We start from the raw sequence: 24,331 nt of genomic DNA, 5'->3' as shown, positions 1-24,331 counted from the left end.
TGAAGTCAGTGCATGTGTGAATTTGAATTAAGAGTAGTTATAATTTTCGGAAAGCCCAATTCGGAGTTGCCCAAGTTGCCCCGATGCCCAAGACATTTTAATTTACACCCAAGTCTTCGCAACAAGTCTTCGTTACCCTCTCAACCAGCTCCACCACATTTGTGTAGTTTAGTTTCCCACTGTCTCCATTTGTTTCAGCATTTTGTTTTTATACCACTATAACAGACCAGTCTGATTGTCATCACGTTAATGTTTGTGAAATTTTGCTCTAGGCAAATTGCCAACAATGTCATATATATTTTAACAGGAACTACATTAAAAATATTTGACTGGCTGCAAATATTTTCAGATATCCTGGTCTTGAAAAACACAGTATTAATAACATGTTGTTCATCAAATAAATATGTTAAGATTAAATATTAAATCGGCAGTCATGTCTCAACCCAATACATAGAAAATAGGTGCAGGAGTAGGCCATTCGGCCCTTCGAGCCTGCACCGCCATTTAATATGATCATGGCTGATCATCCAACTCAGTATCCCGTACCTGCCTTCTCTCCATACCCCCTGATCCCTCTAGCCACAAGGGCCACATCTAACTACATCTTAAATATAGCCAATGAACTGGCCTCACGCTTCCATGCTCTGATCGTCGTATAAAATCTCTCAGAAAAACTATAACCTATTGTAATCCCAAACCAATATCATTATCAAATGATAAGGACAACCTTTTGCAAGTAGTGAGTTACAGTAAACTAGGGTGGAAAAATTACACAACAACTCCACTACCATTTAGATTAGATCAGATTCCTTTATTGTCATTCAGACCTTTTGGTCTGAATGAAATTACGTGCCTGCAGTCATACATATAATAATAAATAACAAAACACACAATAAACACAAATTAACATCCACCACAGTGAGTTCACCAGGCACCTCCTCACTGTGATGGAGGCAAAAGTCTTAAAGTCTCTGTCTCTTCCCTCCTTGTTCTCCCTCGGCGCTGAAGCGATCCAGGCTTCCATTGTTGTGACCCCGCCGGATGATGGTAAGTAAGTCCCGCAGCTCAACAGTGCTCCACGAACAGGCCGGTTCAAGCTCCGTGGCCTGGGGTGGTCGAAGCTGCCGAAGATGCCGCCCTCCAGTCTAGCGGACACAGCTGTAGTTGCGGGAGCTCCGGAAAAAACAGGTCACCAACCTGTGACCTGCGATCTCCCGATGATGTCGTCCACTGGGCCCGCAGCTGAACCCCGAATTCAGGCCACTGCCGCCGGAACGCCGCCACAGCCTGAAGTCGGACAGCCTCGCGTTGGTAAGTCCTGGCTGGCTCTGCCTCCGGAGCCTCGAGGTCGGTCGCAGTTGGAGGCTGCCAGCTCCGCCCATAGGCCTCAGCGCAGACGGAGGCAGAGAAGGGGGATACGACAAGAAAACGTCGCATTCCCCCGAAGAGACAAAAAACATGTTTCACTCCCCCCCCCCCCCCACACACACACATACACAACCTAATAAACTAAAATTTAACTAAAACAGGACAGATTAAAGAGAGAAAATGTGGAGTGCAAATCTTTTATCAGGATAGTTTTAAGTTGTTTGATTCTTTACTTGGTCTCAAGGATTGCTGTAGTGCCCTTCTGCACATCTTCTCGATCTTTGGGTGTTTTCTTGGTGCTTTGCTAAACAACACTGAACATTGTATTCAAACTGTGACCGGAACAGAGTTGTAGAGGAAAATAAAAAGTGAAGCTTGCTACCTATACAGATAGGGCTCATGCCTGTAACATGGTTTGTCACATCCATTAACATGGTTAGTGCATGAATCCATTGGGCATGCTTCTCTGTCTGCCAGACTGGGGCTGAATCAAAGATCAAAGATCAAAGCTGAATAAGCAAGTTAGTGATGCCAAGAAGTGTGTTCAGTTCTGGCTGTGTGTGTGGACTCGATAAGAAGAAGCAGCAGATTAGTATCCAGACATGACACTGCACAACTGGGATTTATAGACTCGATAGACTTTGTCTAGACTCGATACTCGACATCTTCACACTAGTGCATAAACTTAGGTCAAAGTGTTTCTTTACAAGGAGTGAAATAACACATGATTTTTGTTTTGTGCAGGTAGTTGAGGATTGAATTACTGTATCATCAAAGTACTTATTTTCTAACAAACTCATGCCAACCTTGGTTTTGCGTTTATAACTTGGCTTCTAACTATAACATTTGTGAATTCAAGCCCTAAATCAAATAATTGAGTACATGACCTAGTCTAACATTATAGTGCAGCATTGTCTGAGGTGCCACCCTTTGTGAGGTCCTGATCAGGTGGATATTAAATATCCTCTGGCACCACTAGAAGAAGAAATAGGTGCTTCTCTCAGTGCCTTGGTGAATATTTGAACCTAAAGTGAAAAGTACAGATTACCTGTTTATTTGTCTAATTTGTCCTTTGTTCAGTACAAATTGCTTGACTGCTGAACACAAATTAATTCTCTGAAACCTGTTCTCAGTTACCCAGGCAGGTGCCATACAAAGAAGGCAAATCTGTCAAACATTTATTTTCAGATTTGTGGAATATTGAGGCTGTTACTTAGTATGGGAAAAAAAATAAGGAACAGATTGCTTGATGGTCAAATACTTTTGCAGATAGGTACTTACCAATATTGCAACAATTGTGGAAAAGATCTTGGTGAAAATTCCTTTATTCATCTTAACACAGTCAGGCTGGTTGAAACAAAAGGTTTATAGGACAACTCTATTGTTAAAATGTAGCCTAACTCCATCGCAGTGCTTTCACAATGGAACTGAATGCTGCTTGGTAGTTTTTTCACTCCTCTCGGACCACAACATTTGCAGAAAATATAATTAAACATTTTTTAACAAAGCACATTTTTTAAATGAGATAGAATGTAATGATGCTGGTATGGTCTTATTGATCGAGCCCCATACCTCAAACGCTGAGTATGTTCCAAGATGGCTTGCAATCAATACATTTCTTTCAAGTGTTCTCGTTAATTTGTGAAGAGCAAGTTCAACAAACAATAAATGAACAAATATCTCTTTTTGATGCGTTAGTTAAAGGTGAACACTCTGTTCTACCCCAAATGATACAATGTGAGATCCTTCACTTTCAGCTGAACAGGTAAATAAACATTTGGCCCATCACAACAGCGTGGCATTTTGTCGACGATGCAAGGAAGTGTCACTGTGGATTATGTGCTGAAATTCTGGAACTTGAGTTTGTGTGCAGTTCTGATCGCTCCATTACAGGAAGGATGCGGAGGCTTTGGAGAGGGTGCAGATGATGTTTTCCAAGAATTAGACGATTTCTGCTACAAGGAGTGGTTGGACAAATTTAATTATATTCTCAGGAATGTTGGAGGCTGAAAGGAGACTTGATAGAAGTATATAAAATTATGAGAGGCATAGATAGGGTAGACAGTCTGTTTCTGGTAGATCAACTGATTTCAGTTGGGGTAGTACTTGGACATAAATCTCAGTGCTTCGGAACGGGTAGATGGGTAAGGTCTGCATGGACAATTGGGCCAAAGGGCTGTTTTCACGCTGTATGACTATGATCCTCTGTGAACTGATAATATTTGTCGGAAGTATGTTGCTGTTTGAAGGTAAGATTGGCATAAATTGGACAGGTGAGGCACTGAAGCTGACCAGTGACTACAACAATATTCCAGCATAAATCAAGAACCACAGGCAGAGTTGGAAAAGAGAAAATGAACTGAAAATTCTGTATTTTATTAAGTAGCAATTGCTTGAAACCTGAACTGAAATCCCTGGCATTTGCCCCTTTGTGCATCGCCAAGGACTGCTCTCACCCCAACCATGGACTGGTTACCCTCCTACCATCCGGGAGGCGCTACAGGTCTCTCCGTTGCTGAACCAGCAGGTCGAGGAACAGCTTCTTCCCGGCGGCTGTCACTCTACTCAACAACGTACCTCGGTGACTGCCAATCACCACCCCCCCCGGACACTTATTATTATTTATTCAAATCATTTGCTATGTCGTTCTTCCAGGGAGATGCTAAATGCATTTCGTTGCCTCTGTACTGTACACTGACAATGACAATTAAAATTGAATCTGAATCTGAATCTTGTGGTTGACTAAACTAATACAAAAAAGTTAATGATTGGCAATATTAATCATCTTTAGTTTAATTTGGTTTATTGTACGTGTACCAAGTTACAGTGAATGGCTTTTTGTTGCATGCTAACCAGTCATCGGAATGACTATAAATGACTATGATTACACAATGTACAGATACATGACGAAGGGAATAACATTTAGTGCAAGGTAAACTCCGATTAAAGATAGTCCGAGAGTCTCCAATGAGGTACATAGTAGCTCGAGGCCGATCTCTAGTCATTGATAAGGATGGTTCAGTTGCCTGATAACAGGTGGGAAGGAACTATTTGTTCCTGAATCTGGAAGTATGTGTTTTCAAATGTCTGTACCACTTGCCTGATGGGCGAGGGGAGAAGAGGATGTGACTGGATTGAGACTGGTCCTTGATTATGCTGATGCCCTTGCTGAGGCAGCGTGAAGTATAGATGGAGACAATGGAAGGGATGTTGGTTTGTGAGATGGTCTGAGCTGTGTCCACAATTCTCTGCAATTTCCTGCGGTCTTGGATGGAGCTGTTCCCATGCTGTGATGGATCCCGATTTAAAAGAATTCTATGGCGCATCTATAAAAGTTGGTGAGAGTTGCTGGGGACTATGAAAAAGAAAAGGACCATGCATAAAAACAAGATATGTACCAAATACTCAATGGTAGTGCAATAGGTTGTCTGTAGTAATCCACTGAGGTAGGATTAGGGTTGTGCAGGTTGATTCATGAACTTGATGTTGTGTACAGTTTTGGTCTCCAAATCTGAGGAAGGACATTATTGCCATAGAGGGAGTGCAGAGAAGGTTCACCAGACTGATTCCTGGGATGTCAGGACTGTCTTATGAAGAAAGACTGGATAGACTTGGTTTATACTCTCTAGAATTTAGGAGATTGAGAGGGGATCTTATAGAAACTTACAAAATTCTTAAGGGGTTGGACAGGCTAGATGCAGGAAGATTGTTCCCGATGTTGGGGAAGTCCAGGACAAGGGGTCACAGCTTAAGGATAAGGGGGAAATCCTTTAAAACCGAGATATAACCATATAACAATTACAGCACGGAAACAGGCCATCTCGACCCTTCTAGTCCGTGCCGAACACGTATTCTCCCCTAGTCCCATACACCTGCGTTCAGACCATAACCCTCCATACCTTTCTCGTCCATATAACTATCCAATTTATTTTTAAATGATAAAAACGAACCTGCCTCCACCACCTTCACTGGAAGCTCATTCCACACAGCTACCACTCTCTGAGTAAAGAAGTTCCCCCTCATGTTACCCCTAAACTTCTGTCCCTTAATTCTCAAGTCATGTCCCCTTGTTTGAATCTTCCCTACTCAGTGGGAAAAGCTTATCCACGTCAACTCTGTCTATCCCTCTCATCATTTTAAAGACCTCTATCAAGTCCCCTCTTAACCTTCTGCGCTCCAAAGAATAAAGCCCTAACTTGTTCAACCTTTCTCTGTAACTTAGTTGCTGAAACCCAGGCAACATTCTAGTAAATCTAAGATGAGGAGATGAGGAGAACTTTTTTCACACAGAGGGTGGTGAATCTCTGGAACTCTGCCACATGGGTAGTTGAGGCCAGTTCATTGGCTATATTTAAGAGGGAGTTAGATGTGGCCCTTGTGGCTAAGGGGATCAGAGGGTATGGAGAGAAGGCAGGTACGGGATACTGAGTTGGATGATCAGCCATGATCATATTGAATGGCGGTGCAGGCTCGAAGGGCCGAATGGCCTACTCCTGCACTTAATTTCTATGTTTCTATGTTGTAGGAAAGTAGCTGTTCCTGAACCGGGTGGTGTGCAACTTCAGGCTTCTGTACCACCTGATGGTAGCAGCGAGAAGAGGGCATGGATGGTGGGGATCCCTGAAGATAGCCCGCCTCCTTGAGGCACCTCATGTAGATTCTTGGATGGTGGGGAGAGTTGTGCCTGTGATGGACCAGGTTGACTCTGTGGCCTTTTACATTCTTGTGCGTTGGAATAACTGTACCAGGTCATGATACAACCGGCCAGGATAATTTCTACATTGCATGTGTGGAGGTTTGTCAGAGCATTTGATCACATGCCGAATCTCTTTTAGCTTTAAGAAAGTAGAGGCGTGCCATGCCTACTCTGTGATTGCATACATGTATGTGCTAGGCCCAGCCCAGGACACGTCATTCGAGAAGGCTTACACCTAGGAAATTGTAACGTTCCAATGGAGCCATCCAAACGCAGAACAACTGTCAAAGACCTTCTCTCTGTCAAAGTAAACTTTACTGAGGGTACATTTCAATCTTCCTTGTTTTGAATTCTTAAACAAACATCCCAAGGATGTGAACATTCCAAGCCAAGTTGCTTGTCAAAAAAAAACACAACTAAAAACCAGCGTTTCTTTAATGCTGTAGACATAAGAAATTGTGCCCGAAAGCATTTTTTTTTAATGTCTCATTTAACTTATCTTAGGCTTTAATATTATAGTTTGAGTTGTAAATCTTTGGAAACGTCTATTGCAGAGTTATTGATGCTGAGGCCGATAGACAGTTAGACAATGTGAGAATTAAAAGAATATGAGGATGAAGGAATACAGGGATAGGGCAAAACAAAACTGCAGATGCTGGATGCCTGAAATTAATTAAAAAAAACAGAAAATGCTGGGAACACTCAGCAGGTCAGGTCATATCTGTGGAGAGAGGAAGTTAACGATTCGGGTCCGGGGCCCTTCATTGGAATAGGGCTGACAAAGGGGTCTCAGACCCAAAACATTCACTTTGTTTCTCGAACTACACCTGCTGCCTGACCTGATGAGTAATATATGTTTTGATAGATAGCATTTCCTCCTAATCTGAGGAAAGACAGAGAAGGTTCACCAGACTGATTCCTGGGATGTCAGGACTTTCATATGAAGAAAGACTGGATAGACTCGGCTTGTACTCGCTAGAATTTAGAAGATTGAGGGGGAATCTTATAGAAACTTGAAGGGGTTGGACAGGCTAGATGCAGGAAGATTGTTCCCAATGTTGGGGAAGTCCAGGACAAGGGGTCACAGTTTAAGGATAAGGGGGAAATCCTTTAGGACCGAGATGAGGAAAACATTTTTCACACAGAGAGTGGTGAATCTCTGGAACTCTCTGTCACAGAGGGTAGTTGAGGCCAGTTCATTGGCTATATTTAAGAGGGAGTTAGATGTGGCCCTTGTGGCTAAAGGGGTCAGAGGGTATGGAGAGAAGGCAGGGATGGGATACTGAGTTGGATGATCAGCCATGATCATATTGAATGGCGAATGGTGCCGGCTCGAAGGGCCGAATGGCCTCTACTCCTGCACCTATTGTCTATGATTGGACAGTGTGGATCAATATTTGGCTGACAGGAGAGCAGCCCTCAGGGCCGAATGGACTACTGCTGCTGCCATTTATTGTGTTACCTCAGTGACAAATACTTCAGTGTAAAAGCCCGCACCCGCCATCTCACCGCGGGACCGTGTCGAGTTCACAGTTTCCATATTGTGCCCTGAGGCTTGGCGCGATGGAAGACGCTGCTCGCGACCGCCGCCATCAGAGCTCGTCACCCGCGGGAACGGCTCGCAGACCACGCTTGCGCAGAGCGCCCGAGTGAGCTGGTGATGGGAATGCGGGCGGTGGAGTGAGGCGAAGAGAAAGAATTTTCCAGCCGGCGAAGATTTGGAGGAGAAATTCTGTCGGCGTTTTGACTAAATGTGAGTGGAATGTCATTTATAATGGCTTTGAGTGGATGGAGACCGAGGGCAGCGGAGTAACGTCTGATTTAAAACGGCGGACGACGTGGTAGTTATTGTATCGGCACCACAAACCGAACCCTCTTGAGATTAAAACGTGAGACCTATGGGGGGGACGTTGAGACCAAGGGCCGCTGCCCAGTCCGTCCTCCACACACTTTGAGGGATATATTCTCAACAATCACCGATTCGAACCTTTCAGTTACACGGTTAATCCTGTCGTCAGATGCCTTCCTGAGGGTTGAGAACATGTGGATCATTTCTGGGGGAGAAAAGTTTTTTCCCGTCTTAATTGGTACTGGAAGGGAAAGAAAATATTGCTTGGATCCTCCACACTTTCTATTTTCCTATCCCACTCCCCAAAAAGGCATACATTCACTTGACACATAGCGGAAGCGGTCAGAGAATAGTTTCTGTAACGCAAGGGGTCTCAAAGCATTTCGGAGTTGTAGAGTGCAATCACTGTTGGATTCGCCTTCAGAGCAAGTTCCCACAAACGCTGTCAGGAATGATGGCCAGCTAATCAGTTTTCAGTGTTATTTGTTATTTGTTATTTTACGAATAGATATTGACTTGGGCTGAATTACGAGATGTCTTCACACAAAGTACGGTGAATCTTTGGAATGCACGGTTGCTTTTCTGCACTCCAGTGTTTCTCAGCTAAAATTAAAAGACAATCAAATAAATGTGATGGTACAATAGAAATCTCATATAGTTCCTCTTCTTCCCCTTTTCAATCTTCTGCCTGTATTGAAAAAAAAACAGAAGTAGACACAAAATGCTGGAGTGACTCAGCTGGACAGGCAACATCTCTGGAGTCTTCAAGAGGGAACTGCAGATGCTGGAAAATCGAAGGTACACAAAAATGCTGGAGAAACTCAGCGGGTGCAGCAGCATCTATGGAGCGAAGGAGATGGGTAATGTTTCGGGCCGAAACCCTTCTTCAGACTTGGAGTCTCTGGAGTCTTCTTCGGTCTCGAAATGTCACCCATCCTTCTCTCCGGAGATGCTGCCTGTCCCGCGTAGTTACTCCAGCACTTTGTGTCTATCTTCGGTTTAAACCAGCATCTGCAGTTCCTTGCTACACATTTTTTAAAAAAACAGGTTGTTCTTTTCAAGTTATTTTAATCAAGACAAGGTGAATAAGGTAAATGGATGAGCCTTAGTCTGTGTATCTGGTTCCTTTTGTGTGATCTTTGAGATGTATCCAGTAGAATAGATGAGAGGGAGCCATTGAATGTGGGGTATTTAGATTTATAAAAAGGCTTTTGATAGGAAGGATGTTGGTCAATGGGATTAGAACACATGGAATTGGAAGTTATAAACTAGCATGGAATTTGAGAGTTAACTAACAGACACAAAATAAAGAGTACATAAGAAAATACCAAAGGTAGGATTAAATGGTTCTTTCTCAAGCCAACTATTCACAATGTACTATTCACAATTTAAGAGGGAGTTAGATGTGGCCCTTGTGGCTAAGGGGATCAGGGGGTATGGAGAGAAGGCAGGTACGGGATACTGAGTTGGATGATCAGCCATGATCATATTGAATGGCGGTGCAGGCTCGAAGGGCCGAATGGCCTACTCCTGCACCTAATTTCTATGTTTCTGTGTACCTCAAAGGGATGCTGGAGGAGAGCAAGTGGAACATTTGAGTTTGCTGCTGACATAAAGCTAAGTGAGCATTAAACAAACATCCCCACTTCCAATCTTGTGGAAGGAAGCAGTCGAAAGGTGGTTGGCCCTAGGACACTGACGTGAAGAATTTCTGAGATAATGTTGTGCAGTTAGGAAGATTGACCTCCAATAACCACAACCATTTTACTTTGAATAAGGCATGGCTCCAACCAGTAGAGTGTTTTCCTCTTGGTGTCCATTGACTTCACTTTTACAAGGGTTCCTTGATGTCAAGTGCAATCGCTCTCATCTCTGGAACTCAGCTCTTTGGTCCATGTTTGGATCAAAGCAGAGATGATGTCGAGAGTCGAGTGTTTCTCGGGAGGAAAGTCAAATTGGGCATTGGAGAACTAGTTATTAGTGAATATCTGCCCCTTAATAGTTAACGACTCCTCCCATCACTCTGCTGAGGAGAGACTCATTTGGACAGTAATTAGCCAGATTGTGCTTTTTGAAAAGTTGGATATGAATAGGATTTGACTGTTTAAGCTACTCAGCTCACTTCTGAGCCTCTGGGAAGGATGTGTCAGACTTGGGGGTAATGTAGCACAGATTGACCAACTCACAGCATCTTGACTTGAAAACATTGCCATTCCTTCATTTGGGTTGAAATCTGGAACTCACTACCTAACAATGCTACATCAGAACCTTCACCAAAAGAACTTCAGTGGTTCAAAGGGCAGGGCACCAACACCTTTAAAATATATTTTGAGATGGGTTATAAATGACATATTTGGCAGCAATGCCAACATCACTTACAAAGCAGAGTTGAACGGATGAAATTGAAGGTCAGGTTCTGTAGACAAAACTTGTATTACTTTTATGACTGCAGAACATTTGAGGTCTAATCTAATCTGTGTATTTCAGATAACTAAAAGGGTTGATTAAGATTAGTTTTTAATTGCAGTGGAAGAATCAGGAACAAGATGGTGTAACCTTCTGAGTAGACCAACACCCTTCAGTAGGGATGTCACCACATAAAGGATAGTGCAAATCTAAAACTTTCCCACCCCCACTTTAAACAAAACATGGGGTCAGCTGAAAATTTCTAATTTAATTCTTCTCCTGCCACGTATTTTTCTGAGGCAAGGGCATTATTACAGAACCAAGTTGCATAAATGTAATGACAATTAAGATCAGCTGTGATTTTTGTTGGGTGGAGAACTCCAATTCCTACTCTTTCCTCAAAAATCTATGTTGCTCTCATTGGGCCGTGGTGGGTATGTTTTGGCTCAAACTGAAAATTGATAGCCATCTTTAGAGCGCAAACTGCCTACTTTGCTTGTTTTGATGGAACTTTTTTTCCATGTCTACAACTCTGTATTTTTTCATCTTGGTCACCACGATCCATTGCCACTTGTCTTGGTTGCTATAGCTGCTCTGCCATTCTATTGCGATCAGTTTTAATGCAAACTGTTGAACATCTTCAGGGTTGATCTGCAAGGTTTTATTATTGTATTCCAGCACAATAAAGCTGAGACGGCAGCATAAGGAATATAAACAGGAATAGACTATTCAGCCCCATATACCTGTTTTCATAGTCATACAGTGTGGAAACGGGCCCATTGGCCCAACTTGTCCATGCCAACCAAGGAGCCTAGCTGAGCTGGTCCCATATGCATGTGTTTGGACCACATCCCCCTAAACTTTCCTATTGTGTACCTGTCCAAATGTCTTTTAAACTTTGTAATTTCCTCATCTCTAGCACTTCCTCTGGCAACTTGTTCAAGATACCCACCACTATTCAGTTGTTCAGTACAATTGTGGCTGATCTTTTACCTTGGTGCCACTTTCCTGCACTAACTCCACATCCTTTGATTCCATATATTGAAACATCTCCTGGTTTTTTGACACCTGATTCCTGGGTCTAGATGCATCAGCCAGGGAAATCATTATCCTCGAGTCTACTTTGTCAAGCCCGTTAAGAATCTTACATGTTTTGGATATGCTAGTTTGCACTATTAATACTGCAATTGCCGATCTCTGCGACTTATGGCTGATTCTCCATTTTTCACTGGGTAAAAGGATCCTCCAATGTTGCTCGGGCACCAGATACTTTCAGAAGGATGGTCTTGTTCCATAACTGACCTTGAAACTGCTGACTCCAGTGAGTCAACCTCCTCCCCCTCTGACCACAGGATTTTGTACTTTGACTTTGGACTCCAATGTTGGTCTAACCTTTGCGGCAAAGTATTACACAAATGCAAGTTTTTGTGGGGCTACAACATTTCACGGGTGGAAATAAATCTACTGTGGTAAATGTGTCTACTTGCCAAGAGAAATAGACAGCTTTCCATTTTTATTGATGTTTTGAAAAGATGATCCTTTGTGAATTTCAGTGTTTTATTGAAGCATTGGGTATTTGAGAGTCAAGTGAGAATCACATTTTATTTGGGATATTTTACATTTCAGGAAATTCTATACTTTTGCTTTGTTCCAGTGTACTAACTTGGAAGTCTTACCCATTGACCTCATGCCACGTGTTAATCATATATGGGTTTAAATATTTTGCATAGTTGTTTTACATGGCTTAATATGCAAATCAAATTGTTTTAAATAGAGCATTACCTCAAACCTGCTGCAATGGTTTTTGAGTTGGGTAACTTTTTAACTGACAGTCCAAGTGCTGTTTTGTGTGCGACTTAGTATTGGTGACAGTTAGATTTAACATGAGCTATTGTTGTTAGTGAGCAATGCACTCTGCTGGCGAAAGGGACAGCAAACACGTTGTTTCCATATCTGTTCCCTCTGACTACTCGCATGCATTAACTATTCTCCATTTGTTACAAATGTTTCATGTTTGAAGCACTGATACAAGTTACTGTTTGAGAACTGTAAATATATTCAATATATTGACTTCCAGCCTGAAGTTGTTCCTCTAATGCATTTTAAACTCCAAGAATTAACAAACTGGCCGATCAAGTTCTATGCCATTGGTTTTCTGATTGCAACCCCTTATTGAAGTAGGTAGTTAAAATACAATAGATTAAAATATAATCAACTGATTAAAATTGAAATGTTATTCTGTCTCTAGGTACTATGATGTCGTTCCTTAAGTGCACACGGTCTGCTCTGGGCATCTGGCAGATACAAAGCAGGTAATTTTTATCTTGTTGAGGAGAACAACTCTAATTCATTTTGTAGATTTGAAACAGCCAGTTAATGAGGCCCTTTTCCCCAAGTGTAACTGAGAAACTAATGTTTCATTAGTTCCCAACTTGACTCGGTTGGGAACAACTCTGGGTTGGAGGTTGTGGATTCAAGTCCTGCCCCAGATGAAAGTGGGTTCTCGTGGAATGCTGTAATAATGGATGTACCAGCGCTTCAACTGAACATCACCTTCTTGGTCAGTTCCGTAGGATTGTGGATGTCTTGCCCCTCAAAATAAGACTGTTTGATCTTAATCTTTGTAGGTGATTTTCAATAAATATTACATCTGCTGTAAACTTTGCACAATATTTGACAGTATTTGATCACATTTGATGTTATAATAACAAGAAGTCAGCTAACCACCACACACATATATGCTGTATAAGTAACAAGTGTGAACATTACTTCAAGATAGTCTAGTTAATGGAGAGATGCCAATTTGAGTTGCTCTTCAAATGGCATTTAATGGCGTTCATGATTTAACGGGAAAATTTAATAATTTGTAAAAATGTGGCCGGATTCTCAAAATGAAATTGGTAATGTAGTTATTGCTGCTTGTTTTCTAATCTTGAATATTATTTCCTTTTGTTCAGCTGGAACAAAAAAAGAGAAAAGAATAATAAAGCTGATGTGAAATAAGATTGCATCATAATAAATTATATGGTTATGTAGATTTGCATGTGCTCTGTGAACAAGATAGTTATGGCATATTGCAGCATTTAACTTGTTTTTGCTGCTTTCTGCAAATTATATTTTGTCTGTTAAATATTGTCCGCAAGTAGTGCCAGAAAAAATGTCTGTATGAAGTGGGATAGAAACATAGAAAATAGGTGCAGGAGTAGGCCATTCGGCCCTTCGAGCCTGCACCGCCATTCAATATGATCATGGCTGATCACTTTTTTTAACATGCTTTTTTTTATGTTGTATTTGGGAATGTTCTGTTCAGACACAAATCAAAATCACTCTTATCCATTCAGCCTGCCAAAGCTATTAACATTGTTATTATTAAGTTCTAATGGTTTTAGTGGTAGGAAGCAATTCTATTTGGTGGAAAATGTTTAATCTTGTTGGCTTTTAAACCATTCTTATGCCCTTATGTACACGGAAGAGTCAACTGAACTTATAGATGTACAAGGTATTTTATTCGTGAAGCTAGGTAGCTCAAAAGAACTGGTTGGTGTAATTGGCTTTTGCATTTCGACATTGTGCTTCAGCTATTGGTAGAAAAAATGTTCAGTTCATTTGTGTGCATGCTATTGAAAACCAGTTAATTTACAGTGCTTTTATAAGATGGTCCCTAAAGCTTGCTTTTCACTTTTAAAAGTTCCTTTCTGCTCTGCATGCTTATTCTAAATCGGGATGTGCGTAAATGGGTAATTGCTCTGTACACCGTGAAACCTGATTAGAAATCAAGATTTGGCATTTCTGCTTCATTTATAGGTTGCTTATGGAGGAATGAGTAATGTTTTCAATCTTCATGGGTGATCTTTTATGTGTTAATTATTTTGCTGAATATTTGTATATGTAATCTTTTACAATCGGATGAATTGCCTCACTTTCTCATGAAGATTTTGTATGTTTGTTGCGTGTTGGATTTGGGTGTCGAAGAGGGCACTTGGAAAGCAGCAAGAGGTGCAAGTTAATATTTCTGGTTAAGACCCTGCATCAGGATATGATGCTGGGTCTTGACCCAAACCTTAGATTTGGACCACTTGCCTCCACGGATGCTGCTTGGCCCACTAAGTTATTCCAACAATCTGCATTTTGTTCCAATTCCCATCTTCTGCAATCTCTTTTGTCATCTTGCAGAAATGGTCTTGATTAAATAGCATTTTAAGTGCAGAATTCTGAATAGGTGAGACAGTGTGATCGCAGTATGCCAAGGATACACACACACCTAGAATGTTATGGTATGAGACCTAGACAATTAATCTAGACTGTCAATTGAAATCCTACCGTTTCAGTTGGTTTAAATTTGATTTTTCGTGGGGGGGGGGGGGGGGATTAGTTGTATAGATAAAACTAACCATATAACTATTCAACTGAAAAAAAACTAAGACTTCGTCAACATCCTTTCTTTGGGGAGAAAAGAGCACAATTTTCCTTGCCTGTTTGATCTGTGTTACACCGTTCCACAACAACATATTTGACTGAAATGGCTGCACGCTTCCTCACGAAAGAACATGAAATAATGCAAGGCTTATTGAAAGTTGATTTTTTTTCCCTGTCTGAATGTTATATCGTGCAAGGCTAGCAAGTAGATGACCAAGAATAGGAAAAGTAAGAATGAGACCAGAGAGTGGGTTAAGAAGCTGTGATTGGAAAACCTGTGCTCGGATAATTTAAATTGAAACCAAGAACAGTCATATTGAGTAGGTTGATGGTGAAGAAGTATTGGAAGGAGAATGGAGAGCTGACCAGGTCAAAGGCTGCAGAGAACAAGAGAAAAGTTCTGCCAACGTCACAACACTTGTGAATGTGCAGGTTTCTGGTTACAAATCAACCTGGCTTTCCGGCTAGCTTAGTTTTGCACGTTTTATTCCAAGCACCACCGTCTCAAGAACTGCAGCAGTTCAATTGCCCAGCACCACCCACAGAGGCGACTGATCCAGTTTGCAATATCTAAGTACATTTTGAAAAGATTATCAAAATATCTTTATCATTACCATCTCACCCCAAAACTTGCCATAGCATTGTCCTTTGAAGTTTTCCCAGCAGCATTTAATTGTTCGGGATATTTAAATAGTAACATGTATTTGGAATGACAACTTAAGCCTGAGTATCTTTAGTGTGTGGGTTATTGCAGTGATACAAATATACCAATAAGGGGGATAATTTGTGGAACAGAATACAGTTCACTGTCAGTACAAGACCTAACAAGCACATGATTAAAATGTTGCAATAACAAATGAGTTTGCAATCTTTAGATGTTTTTTTTCCATAATTGCTAGTTGAATCTCTGATGGTCTTTAGAACCATAGACTAGTACAACATGAATGGAGCTGGAGCAAAAAGAAAGAGCACCAGGAAGCAACTTAATTTTTCAAAGTTGCTGTAGAGTAATTTAGTTTACTGATAATTGGAAGGCAAAGTACAGTAATGCTGGAATCGTAGTAACAGCGCAGCATCTTAGTTATTTGAATGAGTCTGTTTTGGTTAATTGGTCCGCTCTTCTTGAAGTTATTTGAAATAGCATGGCCTCAGCAGCAAGTTGTTAGTACATATGGAGTGATGGGTAGTAAAATGAAGAATTGTCACCAACTTCTATATAGTTTGCCATCAATGTAAATAAAGAACTGACCCTGGACTGACAACTGATTTTAACCTCTCTGTGCACTTATAAACTGAAAAGTTTCAGTGATCTGGATTCTTGATTTTCATCATGTTAATGAGTACTAGTGACCATGACAATATGTGTGGAGGCAGGAACCTGCAGTTCATTCCAAAGACTGGGTCCAGCAGAGCATGGAAGCTGTCTATGATGCTTATTGTGATGAAAAATTGTTTTAAAATCTGTGCTATGCATTACTTCATACTTTCTTTTTAGAGTGCGGCTAGAAACCACTGCGGTCCTCCCACACGCATGCTCAGTTTGCAGCTCAGTACGATGGAAGAACACCGCTGCTAACCAGGAGAAAGAAGCAAACTATCAGTTCAGTAATGCACGTTGGAGGCAAATGGTCCTCGGGGTCATCACTGGTACTGGCGCTATCCTAGCTTATGGCTTATACAGAAAACAGGTATGTAGGAAAAGATGTATTGTTGATTTACTAACATGTTTGTTTCATTAATATCCTTACCAATATTTTTAAAGAACGATTAAGTACCATATTCCCTATGAAAGATCATATCATAGATACCTGCTCCTGCCACTTCCACGTGATTTTATTTCCTCTGCTGGAGATACACGATGCTTAGGATACATTTTTCTGTGAGGATGATAAACGCTTTGGTTTATGGCAAAGTAACCATTATTTATGGATGGTGCTTGATACATAGAGGTGGTGAATGTAGTTGACGTCAATTCTGCACTGCACCTCAATGGACTTCAGCCATTGATGTATGGATCATTTTGGTCATAGAACATATAACGCAGGAACTGGCCCTTTGGCCCACAGTGACTGTGTAGACATAATGTCAAATTAAACTAATCACTTTACATGATCCATTCCCTGTATATTCATGTGTCTATCTAAAGGTCTCTTAAACGCCACTATATATCTGCTTCCACCACTGTTGCTGCAGTGCAGTGGCTGTAATGGAAGCAGGTACAATAGGGGTTTGCATGCACGTCCTCCAACCTCATCTGCAGCATCCGGTATCCTGATGTGGCCTCCAGTACATCAGTGAAACCAAGCATAGACTCAGCGACTGTTTTGCTGAACACTTGCACTCTGTCTGCCAAGGCCTACCAGATCTCCTGGTTACTAACCATTTTAATTCCTATTCCCTTACTGACCTTTCTGCCCTGGGCCGCCTTCATTGCCAGAGTGAGGCCACACACAAACTGGAGGAGCAGCACCTCATATTCTGCATTGGTAGCTTAAAACCCAATGATATGAACATTTAATTCTCCAATTTTAGGTCATCTCTAACAACCCCCCTCCCTGTGCCCCACCTGGACTCTCGCCTATTTCTTCTCTTTTCCTCCACCTACATTCCTTCTTCTAGTTTCACAATCGGTCATCTTCAATCTTTTTGTCTCACACCCTGTGTTTTAATTTCTGGCCATTATTTTAACTATCTGCCTATCAAAAGCCCCCCCACACCCCCCTGCCCATGTCCACCTGACACACTTTGTCCTGTCTCTCCTCCCAGATTTCTTTCCCCTTTCTCCCCCCCCCCCCCCCCCTCCCCCTCATAATCAGTCTGAACATGGGTCCTGACCCAAAACATCACCTATCCATGTTCTGCAGAGTTGCTGCCTGACCTGCTGAGTTACTCCACACCTTGATGTTTAAAAAAAAGAAACCTGTACATCTTTTTAAACTTGTATTAAATGGTTCCAAAATGGAACCAATCAAAAAAAAGGAGCTGGCTGACTGCCCTCTTTTCTACATCTAAATGCTGAGAAACAATCACATTGCTCCAGTTGCCATACTCGGACAGAAGGTTGAGTTACATTATTTTATTTCTTCATGAAAGATAAATTACTTTTCTTTTGTCTTTTGGTAAAGGAAGCGGAGCCAAAACCAGAAACATCGGTTGACAATGAGGCTCAACAATCTTATCCTGTTTACACCAGGCAAGATGTGGCCAAGCATAAAACTATGGAAAGTGGAATATGGGTCACCTACAAGTCTGACGTGTATGATATTACAAACTTTGTGGAACTGCATCCTGGGGGTGATAAGATATTGCTTGCTGCAGGAGGTGCCCTTGAACCATTTTGGTCAATGTATGCCGTCCATAAACAAAAACATGTTTACGAGATTCTTGAAGAGTACAAAGTAGGAGAATTGAGCCCAGAAGCTGTGCTGAAAGCCTCTGATGTGACTGACCCTTATGGGAAAGACCCATTGAGACATCCGGTTTTGAAGGTGAATAGTTTAAAGCCATTTAATGCAGAAACGCCAGCAGAGATTCTAACTGAAAATTATCTTACCCCAAATGACTTGTTCTTCATACGAAACCACCTGCCTGTCCCAGAAGTTGATCCAAAAAAATTCAGTTTGGAGATTAAGGGAGAGGGGCTGAAGTCCATCCAACTGTCCCTCCATGACCTTCAAACCAAGTTCCCAAAGCACACAATAACTGCTACATTGCAATGTGCTGGCAATCGTCGCTCAGACATGAATGCAGTGCGTGAAGTGAAGGGACTAAATTGGGGGTCAGCAGCGATTGGTAATGCAAAATGGACTGGGGTTAAACTCTCTGATGTCCTTGAGTATGCAAAGTTGCCAGCGAACACAGATGCTAAACATATCCAATTTGAGGGACTTGATAAGGATACAAGTGGGACTCCCTACGGAGCCTCTATTACTATTCGTAAGGCGCTTGCCAAAGATGGTGACGTGCTTCTTGCCTTCGAAATGAATGGTGAAATTTTATCCAGAGATCATGGCTTTCCACTACGTCTCGTTGTCCCAGGGGTGGTAGGAGCACGTAATGTGAAGTGGTTGAGCAAGATCATCGTAAGTAAAGAAGAAAGCAAGAGCCATTGGCAAGTGAATGACTATAAGGGATTTTCTCCCTCTGTGGATTGGGATACCGTTGACTTCACCACTGCTCCAGCGATCCAAGAACTATCTATCCAATCTGCCATCACATCGCCTTCCAAAGATGAACGTCTCAGCTCAGACTTGGATGAGATCACAGTGAAAGGTTATGCGTGGAGTGGAGGTGGCAGAGAAGTGATCCGGGTGGATGTCTCAGTGGATGGTGGACAGACATGGCAAGTGGCTGACTTAAGTGAGATGAAGCAAAATGAGGGGCAGGCCTGGGCCTGGAAACTGTGGCAACTCACTGTGCCTATGCCGAAGGACGAGAAAAGCCTGGAGATAATTTCCAAAGCTGTGGATAACCAGTACAATGTGCAGCCGGACACTGTTGCGCCCATCTGGAATTTACGAGGGGTCCTCAATAATTCTTGGAGTCGAGTGAACGTTACAATCAAATAGAAATGATTAGAAACTGTTACTGATTCCATAACATTGAGAGACTTGGGTACAATTACAGCTGGGTAGTAATTTAGTCTTAATTGTCAGTGTGGATTATTTGGTAATACTCTTGCCTCTGAAAATTGTGAGAAAATTGTTCCATTCCAGAGGCTAGTACTTAGTTCAGGTTAGCACTTCAGTGCAGTGTTGACTTAAAGGTAGACACAAAATGCTGGAGTAACGCAGCGGGACCAGCAGCATCTTTGGAGAAAAGGAATGGGCGACGTTTCGGGTCAAGACCCTTCTTCAAGGATTTTCTGAAGAAGGGTCTCGACCCGAAATGTCGCCCATTCCTTTTCTCTCGAGAGATGCTGCCTCACCCACGGAGTTACTCCAGCATTTTGCGTCTACCTTCGATTTATACCAGCATCTGCCGTTCTTTCTTACACACAGTGTTGACTTAATGTCATTTGAACAATAGGATAGACGGGTACTGTCAACTGCTTTCCCTGTGTGGATTAGACGTCCTGTGGAACTCTTGGAAGAGGAACATTTGTTATCCATTGCATCTTAGTCAACAGTTATCCCACCTTAAGCATGAAATTTTAAAGAAACTGATTATTATTGCATTGTTGTTTTTTGGGAACTAGATATGTGCTGATTGTCTGCCTCAATTGGAGCAATGCCATTCAAAAGTACTTACTGATTATGAAATGCTTTAGGACATCCTAAAATTGTCAGCAATACTATATAAATGCAGTGCCTTTGTGTCCATCCTTTTGAAATATTGCTCCTGCATCGTGACGTACCTATTTCCACCCTAGCGTTAATTACTCATTTGGTCTACTTTTAAAACCACTCTATTTGTACTTTTCAGTATTTAACTGGCACAAAATGGTTAGTGTTATTTTATCTCTGCTTAATTTGAATTACTTTAATTTGAAAAGCCTTTTTCAAAATAATCTGAATCTAACAGTAGGGAAATTAATGCTCAATTGAATATAGATACAATGCAGTTCTCTCCTGCATTTGTATGTATTTTCCTATCTTTAAAATTCATAAGTGGAGGAAGCAATGAAGCGACAACAATGATAACATAAATGATGACTACATAATTTTCCAAGCAGTAGGGAAGATAATGAATATTTTTTTATTTTACCGTGATGACTCCACTTGGTTATTCAATAGATGTGAAGCTATAAATGCCTTGATTCAAATAAATTTGACATGCTCATCAAGAATGAGGCTGGGGGTGGTTGTATTTGCTCTCCTTTGTTCATAGAAGTTTGCAGAACAAGATGAAGTAACTCGGCCCATCAGGCTCTGTCCCTATGCAAGGATTTCATCCAGGTGTAGAAGTTGCACAAGTGGCGTTGGTGGAATATTGGCCATCCATCAGTTAAACACCCAATATCGTTTGATAATTTCTTCCTGGAGATGGGACTAAAATAAGCATCCACAGTTTATCTGCATGTTTCTCCCACTGTTTTATGGCATTCAGCACTTTGTTTTCCTCATTTCTATATGGATACTTTGTAAAGAAAATCTCACTCTTTTCAAGTGAAAATCTAAAAACAGGGAGGAAGTGGGGCACAGAAAGTTATGCAAATTGTAATGTTGAGTATTGGTTCAGGACAAAATAATTTGTGATTCGAATAAGAATAAAGCTTGCATTAAACCTTCAACAGAAAATCTTTCGTCATTTATGTTAAAATTTCTGTGAATAATGTTGGTTAATTATTTCACTTTCTAATGTGGACTTTGTACAATGATTTTAGACTTTAGTGACGCAGTGCGGAAACAGGCTGATCGGGCCACTAAGTCCGCACCGACCAGCGATCACACCTGTACACGAGCATCATCCTACACACTAGGGACAATTTACAATTTTACCAAACCCGGAGTGTGGGAAGAAACTGGAACAGCCGAAGAAAACCTACGCGGTCACAGGGAGTATGTACAAGCTCTGTACAGACGGCACCCATAATCATGATCGAAGCGGTAGTGTTGCTGCGCTGTAAGGCAGCAACACTACCGCTTCGCCACTGTGCCGCCCACATGTAATTACATTACGTTACTAGACCAAGTGCAGACCCGTTGGGTCTGTTCCCCCAACGTGCGGTTGTGGGGGGGGGGCGGCAAGTGGCATGCAGTGTCACACACTAACTATCCAGCCCCCCCCCCCCTCGCACACACGGTAATTACCCCCCTTGATATTATATTAAGATTATTAATTTGCTCCTTTTACCCCATAACCACCCTGTCTACTGACGCATAGCCCCCAACTTGTAGTCACATCTGGGGGGGGTAGAGAGTGAGGGCAGAGAGAGAGACAGAGAGAGAGAGAGACAGAGAGAGAGACAGAGAGAGAGAGAGACGGGGAGAGAGAGAAAGGGGGAGAGATGAGGGGGAGAGAGAGGGGGGGGGAGAGAGGGGAGAGAGAGTGGCAGAGGGGGAGCGAGAGGGGGGAGAGGGGGGGGCGAGGGAGAGAGAGAGAGGGGGGGGGGAGGAGAGAGGGGGGGAGAGAGGGTGTGCTGAGAGGGGGGTGAGATGGGCGGGGGAGAGATGGGGAGGGGGAGGGAGGGTGGAGGGAACGGGGGGTAGGGGTGTGAGGAGGGGAGGGGGTTTAGGGGAGGGGTGGTGGGGGGGGGAGGAGGGGAGAAAAAGAGGGGGAGAGAGAGAGAGGGGGGAGAGGAGAGGGGGGGAGTGGAGAGGGGGGAGGAGAGGAGGGGGGAGAGGAGGGGGGGAGAGGAGGGGGGGGAGGAGGGGGGTGAGGAGAGGGGTGGGAGAGGAGAGGGGGGGGAGGAGAGGAGGGGGGGAAGGAGGAGGGGAGAGAGGGGGGGGTGAGGAGAGGGGGGGGAGGGGAGAGGGAGAGGAGAGGGGGGAGAGGAGAGGGGAGGGGGAGAAAAAGAGGGGGAGAGAGAGAGGGGGGAGAGGAGAGGGGGTGGAGTGGAGAGGGGGTGGAGTGGAGAGGAGGAGGGGGGGAAGGAGGGTGGGAGAGGAGAGGAGGGGGGGAAAAAGGAGGGGGGGAGAGAGGAGAGGGGTGGGGGAGGGGGGGGGGGGGGAGAGGAGAGGAGGGGGGGGGGAGAGAGGAGAGGGGGGAGAGAGGGGAGGGGGAGAGAGGATGGGAGGGGAGGGGGGAGGGAGGGGAGGGGGGGGGGAGAGGAGAGGGAGGAGGGGGGAGGGGGGTAGAGAGGAGGGGGAGGGTAGAGAGGAGGGGGGGGGAGAGGAGGGGGGGAGAGAGGAGGGGGGGGAGAGAGTAAAGGTGGGGAGGGGAGAGGGGGGGGGAGGAGAGAGAGTGCCTTTTTACTTCAACCCAAACCCAAACAATTTGCAGGCAGTGCTTTTTTACCTCTAACCATATTTTCATTTTCAAACCAAATTAAGGGTACTCACAGTGCTGTAGACATTTGTTCAGTGTCATTCAGAGCTCAGAGTGACAGAGACTAATTGACAGAGCTCCATCTTGCAGAGATTAATCGAGGCACACCACTTCCTGGTTTTATAGTCCCTCCCTCCTGCCTGCCGCCAGCAGGGGCAGCAGAGAGAATGGGGAATTTTGTAAAAACATTAATATCTCTGTCATTATTCATCAACGGGAAAAATCCTCGGCACACATGCGGCGGAGGGGGGGCTCTGAGCGAAGTGGCCAAAAATGATGGCCGTTGGTGGCGGCGTTCTCTTGGAAATCGCAGCACAGAAGGCCAAAAGCGGTCAAGAACAGAGATTTAGTAATATATAGATTGTAATGCCCGAGTCTTTTAACTTTTTTGATTAGTTTGTATGTGAGGAAATGTTGGAAAAGCTACCGATTGTACAACGAATTAAACAAATATATCTTCTATATAATATCTTCTCTCAAAGTGGAAATGTCTGCAGATTAATTTTCCATTGTGCATTAGATAGTAATAAGACCTCTCAAGTCGACAATAAAAACAATGTAATAAAACCAGGGAATATGCAGAAGTTCGAATCAAACGCATTGTCACGGCGCAGGGATGCCATCAACAGCGGGCATATGGAACTCTCATTTGATCAATGTAGATTTAAATCAACCTGACATCTGAGGGCAGCAGAGACCTACATTATTTTGTTGAGCTTGGAACCTGCTGCCTGATTTGGTGCCAAATCAGGTGCCTCTTGTGCTTGATAAATATGTATCTGCCTTCTCGTCTTTTAATCTTGCACGTTGAAGAAACCAATTCCATGTTATTTCTCTGGCTTGCTTTCTCAGGGTGTATTTTAGATTTTAACAAACAATTGTGAGAAAAGATTTTGAAAATATCTAAATCGAGGAAATGTTAAAAAAAAAAAGTAGGAATCCTTGAACATTGATGGTATTGTTCTATTAAAATTACATTACAGACCTACATGAAGAATTGCCTTTATCATTGGTCCTGCAGCAGAAATAATTTGTTGCCAGTGCAGGAGGGAGGGGGTTGAGGGGAGATGGCTTGTATCAAGTAGCCATTTTATGGAACTGCTCAAGATTATTTTCTATCCCCGAGTTTGTGTTGTGAAGAAAGGAAAAGCTTACAACCCCTCCTGAGGTTGGAGAAATATTGTTGATCAAATGACTAGTGGGTCCTGAGGAATGCTCGAAGGGGCCCTGTGGAATGCGGGAGCAGAATGAAAAACTTGGTTGAATTTGAAGTTATGGAGCAAATAGCTTTTTGCTAGTAACTCTAATTTCTATTTAAGTACGAGAGATGTTGAGGTCAAGGATTTAAATAAGGAGCTGGACAAAGAATGAAGCCATCAAAGTTTGAGGTTGGAGCAGGGTGTGTGTACACGATCAATTTTGGGGTGATTTTTCTGAACTTAAAAGAATCTTTATTTAATTTCTCAGATTGTATGACTTAAAACCCTAGACTGAAGGAGCTAACATGAACCATTTTACTCGACTACTGTAGAAATTCACAGGTTATTTGCATAAAAACATACATTTAATCCTAATTCTTCTAATGTGATTAGACAGGTTTGGAGGGATATGGACCAAACGCAGGCAGGTGGGACTAATGTAGCTGGGACATGTTGGCCAGTGTGGGC

General features: G+C 42.7%; 1 protein-coding gene across 2 annotated transcripts; it reads left to right on the top strand.

Moving 5' to 3' along the window:
* Positions 1–7,670: 7,670 nt before the first annotated feature.
* On the top strand, positions 7,671–20,974 carry suox (sulfite oxidase). Of its 2 annotated transcripts, XR_008726390.1 has the most exons (5): positions 7,671–7,817; positions 12,568–12,631; positions 16,231–16,423; positions 17,861–19,469; positions 19,680–20,974. XR_008726390.1 is itself a non-coding variant. In XM_055664634.1 (4 exons), exons 2-4 carry the CDS (start codon positions 12,573–12,575, stop codon positions 19,301–19,303), a joined length of 1,695 nt encoding a protein of 564 aa, XP_055520609.1. In that variant the 5' UTR covers positions 7,671–7,817; positions 12,568–12,572; the 3' UTR covers positions 19,304–20,974. The 2 variants fall into 2 exon arrangements, 1 of the variants encoding a protein (XP_055520609.1); XM_055664634.1 differs by having other exon boundaries at positions 17,861–20,974.
* Positions 20,975–24,331: the final 3,357 nt, after the last annotated feature.

Source organism: Leucoraja erinacea, chromosome 40 (assembly GCF_028641065.1).
Source record: "Leucoraja erinacea ecotype New England chromosome 40, Leri_hhj_1, whole genome shotgun sequence".
NCBI lineage: Eukaryota > Metazoa > Chordata > Chondrichthyes > Rajiformes > Rajidae > Leucoraja > Leucoraja erinaceus.
This window is presented reverse-complemented; position numbering and strand designations above follow the sequence as displayed.